We start from the raw sequence: 14,698 nt of genomic DNA, 5'->3' as shown, positions 1-14,698 counted from the left end.
TTTCGATGTTGACAAATTTCCCGAGTCTTATATCTTTTAGCCACCAGTGCATACAAACAGCGACCCAAATGTAGCGAGAAAAGCGAGTATGAAATCTGCATAAATTTGCGAGTAAATAATGTTTACATGGGATCACTGTCTAAACACAATTTGGTAATGCCATTTCTGTAAACAACTGTAATTAGCGTTGTTGCTTTTCTAAAATAAACAGTGCAATTATTATTAAATTTATTTTTGGAGAAGTTAGATAGGCCTAAATGATGACACGATTATGTATCATTGACAACTAGGCCTACTGTCACGGGAGCATTTCGGAAAATAATAATGATAATAATAATCAAACTTATTGTGAAAATCACAATACTTTTAAATTATTTTATTACGCCTAATCATTATTTTTTGTTATCAACACGTTGTTACTTAGGAAGTGGGAGCGCGGCGTACTGTTGTTGTAAACACGTACGCGTTCCTTAAAAAAAAAATTGAAAGCATTATAATTCAATTGAAAGTCGGGAAATATTATATTTTATTATTTATAATTGAAAGTTCAATTATCTTTTATCTTTAAATTTCTTTTTTAAAACTACCAGTTGGTAGACACTGCTAGCAAAGTTCTGCCTACATGTTGTTACAAGGTGAAGGTCATTTGGTGCGAGTGTGTATTGAATTCGAGAGCAGAACGGAAAGCATATGCCGTAGGTCTATATGTAACAGTGCGTAGCTTCGATAGAACCATTTTCTCGCAGTTTATCTACGTCTTTGTCCAAGTGTTTGTTTTAAAAAGTACAGGGACAAATTCTACTGGGGGTTTTTATGGCAAAGTCGTTGTGCCGACAAAAAATATTCACGTCTTGTCCCTCATACCTTCCTTCGACAGTTGAAAAAGATACAGTCCAAATCCTCTCTACTGACAGCAAGTACACCCTTAAACGGCACAAAACACCCTAATGCAGTGTTATTTACAAGCTGTTAATGTGATAATTGTTTGTTTGTCAATTAAATCTAATCTGTTTATGAAATGGCTATCAACTGTTTTCAAATCTTCTCGCTCGAGGTCGCATATGACGTCACAGATAATGGTGCGTAAACTATCGAAGAAAATATGCATATTGCAAGATTTGAATTTCATCGCTTTCAAACTCGAAAACTACGCAAACTGTTTCATTTAAAACACATGTAAAGTAGTTTTAGGCATGAAATGAATGAATTTTGCTGAAAAAATTAAAAAGTTTAAAAACATGCAATGTGTCCTTTAAGAAGTGAAGTACATCCATCATTACTTTGTTTAAATATAGTATCTTTTTGATGAAAGGCGAAGATAGCGAACAGTGATTAATCCCACAAGGAATACAAATTAAATGTTAGGTAACTATGAACCTCTTGATACTCTAGACGTACGATCAGGTGCCTAAGAGGAGTAAGCACCCCCTGTCAAGCGGTCACACCCACCGTGAGTCATATGTCTTGATGGTATTAAAATATCCATCTGATTGCTAATTAATACAGTATATTTATGAACTCTGCCAGAGTAAATTAGCAAATCGTCTACCTTCTTTAGTTATAGCTTTGTTTACAAGTAGAATAAATGTCTGTTCGTCAGAATGTGCGAGTGAAAGAGTGGGGATTCTTAAAATCATGTACCCCTGGTCAGGTTGAGCTATAAAGGTCATCTAAAACAAACTTGACAAAATATCTGAATAAACGTTGTCATTATCAAACACGGTCAGTGAATAAAGTAGCACAATTCGTGTCCATGGGAATTCTAGACCATTAATGAAAGACCTGATAACCCAAAACTACCTAGACAGTTTTATAAATTGGTTACATTTTCAAACGTTTCTGTAAAAACTAAAGTTTTACCACATGTCTTTGGTACTCCATCATTCGTGTTTCTGTCTGTCTGTCCGGCGTCTGCACTAGTGTCTGTAACGGCTACTTTCTGTTGATAATCAAGTACGGTTCTCCACTCCTTTTTTGCCTGTTAGCATAAAACGTTTATTGTCTGATAGATCATCTAGACAGATTAAATCCCATACCAATAGTTTTCAGTCAAAGAGAACTCTTAGTATATAAGTGTGGTGTTTTATTTCAATGGTTGAATTTTACTTACCACAAATTCTTGTGGTAAGTTAAATTAACTGAACAATTACGTATATTACATAAATAGCAGTATTTGCAATTACCAAAGCATACAAAGTAATACTATTTTGACATGAAAGTGTTTGTTTGAAATCTTACATGAGATTCTTTAAAGAAGTTGAAGAGCAAAACATCATCAAATTCTAATCCCTTAGCTCGATCGATTGTTATAACGAGACATTTACTAAACACCGTTTCTGCTCTTTGTTTTGTCATCTCATTCATAACCAGAATAGCTTGATGTGCCCCAAGCTCGATGTCAGATGTGTGTCGTTGATTTTTGTTTAATATCTTTGGGAGATCACTGTCAAATATTACAGAATCAATGCAACATAACACGGTTTGAATGAAATATTACTAATAGATAATACAAAACTGACACATTTTAACCGTATGATAAATTCTCTTTGGATGTCGATTGTTTTTATTTACCTTAAACGTTTCTCAAGTACAATTACTGGCTTTGGACCATCTAACATTCCACTGTCTTTCTCAAGATGATCATATGACTCAGGAAAGAATTCTTTAACCAATTCAAGAACACTCGATGCCAAATTGAGTATTCCCGCATGGGATCTATAATTGTGGGGCAAATGATGAATCTGTAATTTCATTGAGCGGTGGTCCATGAATAAGATACGTAAAAATGAAAATGAACATTCATCGAACATTAATGTTTTCAATACATCAAGAGTTCAAACCACAGAATTGAACGACTAATGCAGTTTTAGAAAGCCATTACTGCCTCACCTAAATAAGAAAAATGTGTATTCAAAACATAAGGTATATAGTGCGTTAAAAGTGACGAAATAAAAATAGTCAATGCATTTCAATAATCTTAGGAAGTTTGGTTCTTACCAGTTACTGTAAACACAATTTGACAGGTACAGAGAGAAGTGTCAAACCTTCACAAAAGTACCTTTGGGGTGATGTTCTTTTCTCCAATGCATTGTTTTATGGACATTGAATAAAATATGGTCCGCAGATCTTCGAATCTGAAGGAAATGCCGTGCATGATGCATTGCGCAGTATCACCCGTCATGAAAATTCCACTAGGATTCCGACATAACTGTATCAGAACACATAGTTCTGCCTGTGTGAAATCTTGTGTCTCGTCCACGTACACCTCATGAACAAGAAGATTTGGATCTCGTTGATTGGTTAACCTACGATATGGAATAGAACGTTTCAGAGAATTAGGTAGACATCTAAACTAATACCTGGAAAATTTATTTTCCATTTACTTCTTGCACTGTTTAGCTGTAAAATGTTTATATAATAATTGATTGAGTGATTGTATCTTGTTTTATGTCCCTCTCAAGAATACTCCACTCATACAGAGACGTTTCATAGAATGATTAAAGAGTTTATAGAATGTTAAGACGACATACTTCTTATATATTATTCTAGTTATATCTGCCTCATCGATGAAAGATCGTTGTTTCTTAACATGTTCATATATATGGAACAAATCATGTATCTTTTTCCTGTCTCCCGTGAACATCGGCGCCATTTTTCTTCCTAGTCGTTCATACTCTTCTAAATTTAGATATCCATTTGATGAATTTAGTGCCTCATATGAACCTTTAATGAATGATACTATTTCTGTCCAGACGAGGGATGGGTGGCACATTGGGTTCTCTTTCTTCATTTTTATCCACACCTCTTTCACAAAAATTTCATATGTCATCATCTTCCAAGACGCCGATTTTCGTTGTTGTTTCTTAATTGGTGATATTGCTCGCACCATGCCTGTTGATTCGTCGTCATTACTATCGTCTGACAGTTCATCATCAGATAATTCTATGCAAATAGATCTGCTGTCTCTTAGTTTTGAAATATCGTCATTGATGTTGCAATCAGACCACCCTTGAATACCATTCTAGGAAAAATATATAATATATAATTAATATTTGAACTGCCTGATGAACCATGTAGACATGGAGAAAGCGCTAGCAGTAAATGATTGTTTTTTATGGAATGTGTCATTCTGATTTTCAATATTTATTTACAACTGTGCCGAATCAACTTCTAATATATATATATATATATATATATATATATATATATATATATATATATTCGGTGACACCCGCCGTGAGCCATATATCTTGAATAAATAAACGGAGTTATCCGTAGTCAAAATCTGTGTACCATGAACGGTCTAACAATCGGTATGAAACACGTCAAAAAGTATTTCATTTCACCAAATAATAGGTTGTATTGGCAAACTAGATTGACATAACCAACATAGCATTTGTGAATTGCTGACTTTAAACGAGACTATTGAAAGCCCCGCACCATCAACTTGTTTGTCAGTAGCCTGTCCACTATTCAAAAAGTAATAGCAAATAACGTTTTCAATTTCCATAGATATTTTATTCTAAAAAAATAAAACATTTTTATCTGAATTTAAGTAAGTTTTAATAGATATTCATATCATGCATCAAATCATAACAAAAGTTGAACTCTATAATCTCTGATTTGCAAAGAAAACACCAGTTTATCATTCTGAGAAAAATCACAAAAAATAAAATAAAATAATCTAGAGCTTGAATCATTCTTTCGATGGTGAAATTATACTTCATAAGAGGCGTTTTAACGAGCCATTAAGTAAGTGAGCTAATTTAAAAGATTTATGTGATGATGAAATTACGAATCATCTGCTTCATGTTGGATATATTAATGAAGATAGAGAATAATGACAAACTAAGAAATCAAATTGATGACAAATGGAATGACTTCAGCTTCTCCATCGTCAACTTCCTATATCAATGTAGCAATACTCCATTATCTCCTGCAGATGGTGTTTATGTCTCTGAAATGATTTGATGCGCAAGGAACATTTCCTCCAAAATCCTTTCTCAACGGATTGGAAACAACAAGTTTGCATTTGGTGATCCTGGGCAATTTTGTCATAAAATAGGAGAGAGTTCTAACAGATAAAAGATAAAGATAACAAAAGTGATCAATCCCATACAGTGTTCGAAATGTAATTCTTGACATTCCTATCGTGTTCTATCGTGCGTGTAACTTATCGTATCGTGCGTGTATCCTATCGTATCGTGCGTGTATCCTATCATATCGTGTTTTGCGTTGATCAGATTTTCCGTTTTCTATCGTGTTTTGCATTTATCAGAACCCTCTCTTATATTGTGTATACTGTTTTGCGTTTATTAGGTCTATCGTGTATCGTGTTTTGCGTGTTTCGGATTTTCCGTTTATCGTGAAAATCGTTTCGAAGATCTCCTTTCGAACGGTCACACCCGCTGTGGGCCAAACACTTTGATCAGGTAAACGAAATAGTCGGTAGTCAAAATCACTATGCCAATATAGGCCTAACAATCGCTTAAAATGTGGTTGTGGATTTTATGTCGCTTCTGAAAAAGTTAAATCACGTGATTGGGTTTGGGGAGAAAATATATCAAAGCTGATGTCCAGAGGTTAATATATTTGCTTTTTATTTAGAAGTACAGTTTGCCATCTAATTTCTTTGGCCGAATTTATTCCTATTTTCCTCGTGGACACATATCCTTTAAGGACTGCACAATCTTTGAATAAACACGGTTGATAATTACAAAAATGTGAGGAATAAATGGTTATTTGAACCTTGATTTAACTAGTGTTTGAATCCAACAGTGTTTGGGATCAAATGGAGCTAATTCTCGACTTATCGTCACTCAATTCATCGCCATTTACGTCTTAACGCTGCATTTTTAAAGAACGTTTTTCCGATTACTTAAAATTCTCGTTAAACGCTAAAGTTGCAGTGTTTTATAACAAAAGTATATTTCGAAGTGTTAATTATCTCGATAAACCGTCATGGGTGCACGTGATCAGTGATGCTGAAAATTGGTCGTTATCGATCTCCGGCGTACACCTGGGCAGAAGGATCCCAGTATTAAATAAACAAGATGTAGTCTTGTTGTTTTACATCATAGAAAAATATTTCAATTTAAGTATGGATTGGTCAAGAAAGAGGTTTCTGTTAAATTTCAAAGAAAATAAGCAAATTATCATGGAAACCATCCAGAATGCACACAACAGGAAATCACCAATGATTTCACTGTTTTATGGGAAAAGTCAATAAAAATAAGGACAATGGGTGATATGTTGCCTACAAAGGATGACATTCTCGTTGACATTCGTCCAGTTAATGATGGTGCAACTACCAGAAAACAGCCATGCGGTGTGCTAAATACCGAGACTGGACAAAGTGTTTAAATAACTTGAAACATACATTTACTGTGTTTAAGTTGTATGTGTATTGTTTTGAAACGAATCCTTATTATTGATAACACTACTTTAATCACGTTAGAAAATTTGGAAAAAAAAATTCTGAAGTACCTTTACATTTTATACGTAAATGAAATATAAATCTTACAATAGAATAGTAACTCTTTCTCCCCAATATGGCGGAAATTCAATAGCGACACTTTATTTCTAATTCAAACAAATAAAAAATGTTTGACATGTAAGGATTTGCAATGATAAAATTTAAAAAAAAAATCCGGACTTCTTTCAAAATCCAATACGAGTGTGATATTGAAAATGTACTTTCATCTTTCTGCGTGATTACCGATTTCAAAATAATAACACATCAATGACGATAATGAACATCATTTTAGCCAAAAAAGAAAAAAAAAGATAGTAAAGAAAGTGAAAGAGGTGAACTTCTAAAAAAAAAAAGAAACACATAGGAAATTACGAGGCGTACGTGCATTGAGAATGTAAATGTATTAAATTTGTGTAACTCATAATTTCTTACCGTGAGGTTTGAATTTTTCGCCAGCATAGACTGGTTTGTATCTGTAATAGACTTATCCAGAAATTGTAATAGTTTTCTAAATGTGATAAACAGTGGATATTGAAGGTCATCAACATCTTGCAATTTCGGAGGAAGAGGATTGTTCTCAGATGACGAGTGCATCTTCCCGACCCTACTAGCATGTCTCAAATCACAAAAATTGCGCTCCACTTCCATGCATAGCAAAGGATTTTTTGTCACAAATATTTGTCGGAGATGTCTACCAAAATAATTATCGTTTTCCCCAGTTGCATTATTCCGACCTTCAGTGTTCTCAGCTTTTAGTTCATTCTGCATGTTTGCTTCTGCAATGCACTGTTCATCAAGAGGTTTCTGCAAATCATCCATACCTTTCAGGTCTGTCTTATCGTTTGTCCCATTTTCTAAATAAAATAAAATGTATCTAACAGTTTGATATAGCGATAATCAATGTATTTTATATCAACAAACACCATTAACTTACGAATGGATTCTGCTACAGAAGCTGCAGCAGACTGCATCCTTGCGATTTCAGTCCAATATACTTCAAATTTATTCCACAGTCTGTACAAACAGCAAGTTGTTTTACCAGTTCCGCTTCTTCCAAGGAGTAAAATAGGTGTATTGGTTTTCATGTTGATAAACAAATACTCATCATCTGTTACCTTAAAGGGGAATTCTAACTCAACGTCCGAGTTTTCCAAGATACTGTGGACAACATCATAAGAGAAAGGATAAAATTTCATGACGTTGAACTCATTTTCATGAGGATTTACAGGCTTGTATAAACCGTGTGTATCTATGCTGCTTTCTTCTGTTTTCGGATTAACGTATACGAATGTTTGCGGTGCTTTGAAATGTTTGTCATTGTGATTTTTCCCTTTGATACATTTCGTCAAGTTTGGTAATGGTTTTGCTCTTTCGTACGATCGAAGTATATTTTGAACACTCGAATGGATTTTGTCATGATCCAAAACCAAATCCCACAACCTGATTACTTCACTATAGCACCGCGTCTCATCCTGCCGTCTGCATGAGAGGTCAATCGCTTCTTCCCATATTATCCTTACTGCCTTGTCAAGTTTGATCTCATATAAAACAGGTCCTGAGGAATTATTATGTTTTAGTTTGTTGCGTAGGTGTTTCCACCTATATCCTCTTCCAAGTTCCAGAATATATTGCATTGCCTTTTGTTTAAGATGAGGATGGACTTTCTTATTCTTTATTGCTTTTAAAAAGTCCTTCGAACATTGTATTTCCCATACAAGATCTTCAAAGTATGCTGGATCAAAAACGATCTAAGTAAAAGAAAAAAGTATCACACACAATTTTAGCCAAACAAAATGACAAGTTCCCCGTATATTACCGGTTTAAAAAAGAAATGCATTCAAACCAAAACTACAACACATAAATTTCACTTATTGTATGGCTCCAGAATCATTTATAATTTCAAGAAAATACTTTAATGAATCGTCAACTCTCAGTGGATAAAAAATACAAAGTTCTACATTTCCATTGTTTTGCCTTCGATATCCTACAAATTGTAGTTATAGTCATTTACTCAAAAACATTAGTAAACAATGCATGTATTAATATGAATAAAAATTGTACATAAAAGGTGGAGATAACGAACAGTGATCAATGTCATAACTCCTATGAGGAAAACAGGGGCCCCTGGACACACCAAATGCGGAATCAGGTGCCAAGGAAAAGTAAGCATCCCCAATCGACCGGTCAAACTAACCATCTATTTCAACAACTGGATATTCCGGCAAAATGAAAGAGGAAAGAGCATGAATTAAATTAATTCATTTTTGAAAATGCACGAGGACATGGAGGCACGAGGACGTGAACTGCAAAGATTAACGTCGGCATGCTGGTCATGAAGTATTGCTATTAAAAGATTTGAAGAAGCAAGAATCAATAGTACCAATAGCAATCTACCTCTGTATTTGTTTCTTTCTGACTTCCATTCTCAAGGGAGTCTCCCTCAATTGACAACTTGTCACACTCGGGCTTCTGAAAATGTATTACTTATTAAAGTTTGAAAAAATAAAATAAAAGTGTGCGATTGTTTAATTGCTTTTCTTTTCCCCTTTCATGATGACTATGATATGACGGATATGAATATAGTGAAAACAAGAATCAATTTTGCGCCATGCTAAATTATGCAATGAATACAGGAAATACCTTACCGAAAGTTGTATGTCAATCTATTTGTTAAACAACTTGTATTTTCTTAGTCAATGAACTGAGTTGTTGAAGGTATGTTAAGATACATGGGATAAATGTACATATCTATATCTGTTGATATACATGTATTGTCATAAATCATTTTAGCATATCTTCCTACATCACAATGTGAATATCATGAACAGTAATGCATTTCATAAATCATATAATGAATAGAAAATTAGGAGTTAAATAAACATGCACTCCTGGATCTACCAGGGGTGAATTCATGTGCCTAAGAGGAGTAAGCATCCCATGTTGACCGATCTCATCCACAGTGAGCACTACATCTTGATAAGATAAACGGAGGAATCCGTTGTCAAAATTATTTTGTAAAGAACGGCCTAATAATTGGTATGAAACATTCTGTTTTTACATTTTACATATAATCTTAAATACGTTTAGAACATTAAAATTTTCATATGAAAGCCTTGCTATATGTTAGAAACTAATGGATATTCCCCTAATAAAGTCATACAAAGTATTGCAGATGTGATTCAGAATTCTATTTCTAATGTACATATATGTATATTCCATTTTGTATCAAATCGATGGAAGAAATATCAAAGCATAAACAGTGGAAGTTGCAGCATTCATATAAGAGATTTACATTATTTCAGTCTACCACAATTTGTGCAATATAGTTATACTGTTAAATTCTATTTACTCTTATTTCTATGTTCAACCATTGTTTGTTAAAATGCAAATATCAAATCGAAAATTGTAGAAATGTAGCATATTTGTATAAGTCTGTGTAGAATTAACACATTCTCAAAATTTAAAAAAAATATGGAATAGTTCAGAGACAAAAAACCATGGAGATAAAAATGAAATATTGCTATATGCATTGAGAAGTTAAAGGTAGAAAAACTGATGTGATCCCTTTTATTATAAAGCTGATTCTTTAGTCAACTGTTAACGTCTATTTTCAGTAAAACATCCATACATATTTGTAGGACTCTAAAATGCAATGGTCGCGCCAAAATGCGATGGCCACGCCAAAATGCGATTGTCTACGCCAAAGTGCGATTGTGATGTACATGTAATAAATTCCTGGGGTATACTATAAGGCAAACCAATTTACACGATTTAGCGTTGACAATTGTGTGTTTAATAACACGACAACTAAATGGTAATGAAATATTCTTGTATTTTGTGCATGGATTTTGCACTGATATTTTGTTGAAGCAACACACAGTTGGTACAGTCTCTACCAAAACACTGTGTCGTTTACAAACAAACGGTCTTCGACCTGATACCCCATCGCACCATGGCGCATTAACATGTACCATCGGACTTTGTCGTGTCCACACCATCGCATTATGGCTCATTCGTCTCACACCATCGCAGTTTGGCGTGTCAGACCATCGCACTTTGGCGCATTAATATAGACCATCTCAGGTGTCACATCGTTGGGGTTAGCGCAGATCATCGCACTTTGGTGTAACCACCGCACTTTGGAGTACCATTGCACTTTGATGTCCTAATCATATATTGTGGGTATATACCTCTAGCGATGCGTCGCTGTGAGGAGTATCAGAAGGACATTTTGTCTGCAGTGTAGTTTTTCTCCTTAGAGTATAAATCATGGTTAAGATGTTCTCTTTCATTTGATCATTTTCTTCCTCTTCCAAGCTTTTGTAAATCTGGAACAGGAAGTGCAGAAACAAGATCAATGTGATTTAGTATAAACTGTAAAGCTTTGTTTGTCTCAAAATGACTTCACAACAATTATCACACCTCTCTCCTTTTCTGAAAGGTGAAGATAACGAGTAATAATCAATAAGGAATGCAGAATCGTTGGAGAAATCACGGACCCCTGAATGCACCAGACGTGCGATAAAGTGCCTATGAGGAGTCATCATCCCCTGTCGACCGGTCACACCCGCTGTGAGCATATGTCTTCATCAGGTAAAGGGAATAATGCGTAGTCAAAATGAGGGTGCCAAAACGGCCTATTAAATCGGTATGGATCACGTCAGACTGCAGCTGATCCATTGATACATTGTATTGTGTACCTATGTAACTCTCTTAATCTCTCACTTGTGTATTGTGACGTTTTGTAAATATCGCTCTTTCTAAAACATCACCATTTAAATGCAAATTAACATCTGGGGAGAGGATTTTAGTAAGCAACAAAGACTAAGCAGAGGGAAATCTAAAGTATTATAACAAAAAACGGAAAGTACTAATTAGAATTTTTTTTTACTGATACATGTATTTCTCATTCATTTGTTTCATCGTCTACCAACCATTTAAATCCCGTGGGAATCTCGCTCAGTACTCCTTGCTTGTCATAAGAGGTGACTAAATGGGATGGTCCTTCGGATGAGACAACATAAAATGGGGCCCATGTTACAGTAGGTGTGGCGCAATAAAGACCCCTCCCTGCTCAAATGCCGCAAGGGCCGAGCATAGACTTATATTTTGCAGCCCCTTGTCTGCAATGGTGACGTTTCCATATCAGTGAAATATTATCGAGCGGGATATTAAACAAAACACAACCAATCAACCATTTAATCTTATTTTTAACATTGCTCGGTAAAACAAAATCATATTATATATGATAAAATTTAATGTGTTTTCCCATTTCTATTTATCAACAACTTTACCAGCGATTTTTGTAATGAAAAATGAACGTCATTTGCTTTAACGTATGTAATAAAGGACTCAGCATTTGATAAGTTGATCTAATTCCTAGTATTTTGTGATTACAACGGATGGTATCTGCGATGTAAATTGCAACTCATGAATTAATATTACCTCCGTTTATATATTAATATTTATAATGTTACTTTATACTATTTTGAGTAGATGCAGAATACATAGATATGAAACGAATGCCACATAGGATGATACGAGGATTTGTTTTTTTTCATTTTAAGTGCATAAAAACCACAGTTATTCACAAGAGCACGATATAGCTAGGACTTAAATGCGTATTGTTTAGCAAAATTTATTTCAGCTTCTAGTAACAGTGACACAGTAAGTATTTTGAGTATGATTATACTGCTTGCATATTTACCTTTTGTCTATTTCATTCGTTTTAAATGCTGTGTAAATTTTGTTCTTTGAAGTGCAAGTAATAGGTTGCAGCTAGTGTGAGTGAAATATTGTGTTTATCAAATACTTTCCACCTGTAATTGACCCCCTAAAATGTATGACAACAAATTAAACACTTTTTTAAACATGATTTACTTGATTTCCTTCGAATTCATTTCCTTGGCTTTATTGTGGTGATGAAGTACATGGAAATCGTATATACATTGTATTGTTACTACCGTAATGACAGAGAGACATGTTATGGAAATATGGAAGTGCCAAGGAATGAGGTCAGACAATGGTCAAAACGTAACCATGCAAATATTCATTACATCATACCTGTTGCATTTCACTGTGTTTACATACTAAGCAATCTTTCGGAAGCAGCCCTTCTTTGTTTTTTAGGATTAGTGGCAATTCAAGCTTATGTAAAATACGCGCTGCTTCATGATTAACGGAACAGTCAGACTCTTTCGCAACAATATGAAATAGACCATTCTTTGACTCATCCACTTGCTTAGGACTCAGACAGGCATGTTTTCTTCTATCTTCATTGTATTTTGCAATGAAGAGTTTAAAAATCGTAAAATTTCCTGTAAAAAACATCAAATTTTAAGAAATGTATTGCAAGCAACATGACGATAAGCTCATATATGCATGGTATGGAGGTAGATGACAAACTGTGTTCCTACTTGTCAAGAGATCGTCAGTCATTGTTCTTCATATATTTTTGTTCATGTATCGAATATATAAATTGTTACAGATCTAGTAGATCCATATTGCTTCATTTCCATAAAATTGATTTACTGATTTGCCTTTAACGGCAATGTTCTATTAAGTAGCCAAATATGAAGCAATTACTGAAAATTATTTCTTCTTTACTAGGATTCTGGGAAATATCAAGTCGAAAGATGAATCAAAGGGAATGTTGTTGATAGCTAAAACGTCGTCGATGTATCTAAACGTCAAATTGAAGAGCATAGTCTGCCTCATAAGGATACAATAATTCAGCTAGTAAAGGAGCATAATTCGTGACAATTTGTTTTCCAACAAACCTTTGATAATATTAGAAGTATTTGATGTGTTACACACCTTTATCCAGTTGAAGTCCAATAAACAAAGCAGCATGAATGGGTGTGTCCCCGGGGTATACAGTCAACAGCTCTGGATTTATGTCATGACGCAATAATGCTTCAAGAACTTTGTATTGGGAATGTTTAAGAACAATTTGCATTAAACGTTCCTCTTCTGTTTGAAATGAACAATTATTATATTAAATCATTTATCCGAAATAAACATTAAAATAATATCAAGATAACGAGAAAACACTATGTGTAATCGAACCTCTTTCAAGATTTGCGCCTCCATCGAGCATGAGTTTCAATATTTCAACAATCTTGTCCTCGTTAGTTGTTTGCACTGTCTGAATCATGTTAACGATGGACATATCAGACGCAAACTCAGAAAGGGCGTTCCCGTCCACTTTTTCTCGATACAGTTCTACAGCTTTACACATCAGTTCCCATTGGCTCAATGATATTAGCGCGCGTAGAAAGTCAACGTATACATCTTGAGCAACACATGTTAAAGCACATGGGATATCTATAAAGCAAATACATAAAAAGAACAAGTTAAACCATCATCCTAGCATCAAAGGATTTACAATCACATGATCTCTTTCCTGGCTATAAAAGCAAGATGCCCATAGGCCTTATCGGTCACCTGAGTATTAGTTAAAAGTATCACTATTCACAAGGCCTATATAATCCAGAAAAAAAATCCTGTTTTGAATACTAATATTCAACAAAAGTACATGCAAAGGTTTTAAAATCACATATTTGATTTAAATGCCCTAAAAAGTCTCTATAGCTAAGAAAGGCATAATATATGTAACATTAACACAATATTACTAATTTGGATCCATCCTAGAGTCAATTCCCTGGGATTGCGAAATTCATAATTTTTGCATATCTTTTCGTGCTTTTCCTAAATATGCATTTAGTTTTATACCTTATTAGAAAACTTCAAGAAGTATTTCAATTGATAAAGAAAATATACATTGTAATAACTATAAAGTATTTGGCTCAACTCTGGAACCTAACCGTTGCCCATAGGATCAAGAAATTTACAATTTTGATTGGGGACTGTCTACTCCCGCTAAATATCTATTTAGTTTTAATTTAGTATCAATAGCATTAGAAAGGGCATTATCTAAAGTTTTACTAAAGGAGATGTCTTTGAATGTTTTACACATCGACGCTATGTACCAAGTTTGACCCCGCCTTAGGGACATAACTTCTACCTCGGAGATCACGAAATTTACAACTTGGGTAGAGGCCTTCCCGCTCTACATCACTATGCAATTTTTCTTACTGGGACACAGGAGTCCTGAAATTTACAATTAATGTTCCTCACGTCCCAATGATACTTCTTATCAATCTTGAACGGAATGAAATGGTAGTTGTAAAAGTATCTTTAAAATGTTCATTTGTTAATGCG

The 14,698-nt window shown here is 34.4% G+C and overlaps 1 protein-coding gene across 5 annotated transcripts in view; it reads right to left on the bottom strand.

Annotated features, from left to right (window-relative positions):
- Positions 1–14,698, bottom strand: part of LOC125653487 (TPR and ankyrin repeat-containing protein 1-like) — an 82,352-nt gene that overhangs the window by 21,219 nt on the left and 46,435 nt on the right. For 4 of the 5 annotated variants that reach the window (XM_056144442.1, XM_048882966.2, XM_048882967.2 and 1 more), the window contains 12 exons: positions 13,544–13,801; positions 13,292–13,447; positions 12,539–12,792; positions 10,666–10,803; positions 8,870–8,944; positions 7,410–8,223; positions 6,908–7,329; positions 3,531–4,021; positions 3,059–3,305; positions 2,572–2,741; positions 2,239–2,443; positions 1,861–1,978 (listed from right to left, as the gene is read on the bottom strand). In XM_056144442.1, the coding sequence (XP_056000417.1) occupies positions 1,861–1,978; positions 2,239–2,443; positions 2,572–2,741; positions 3,059–3,305; positions 3,531–4,021; positions 6,908–7,329; positions 7,410–8,223; positions 8,870–8,944; positions 10,666–10,803; positions 12,539–12,792; positions 13,292–13,447; positions 13,544–13,801 (3,348 nt within the window). The remainder of the gene's footprint in view (positions 1–1,860; positions 1,979–2,238; positions 2,444–2,571; positions 2,742–3,058; positions 3,306–3,530; positions 4,022–6,907; positions 7,330–7,409; positions 8,224–8,869; positions 8,945–10,665; positions 10,804–12,538; positions 12,793–13,291; positions 13,448–13,543; positions 13,802–14,698) is intronic. The other variant, XM_056144444.1, reaches the window with a different exon arrangement.

This window comes from Ostrea edulis, chromosome 7 (assembly GCF_947568905.1).
Source record: "Ostrea edulis chromosome 7, xbOstEdul1.1, whole genome shotgun sequence".
In the NCBI taxonomy this organism is placed as follows: Eukaryota; Metazoa; Mollusca; class Bivalvia; order Ostreida; family Ostreidae; genus Ostrea; species Ostrea edulis.
Note: the sequence above shows the minus strand (reverse complement) of the source record. Positions and strands in the feature narration are given on the sequence as shown.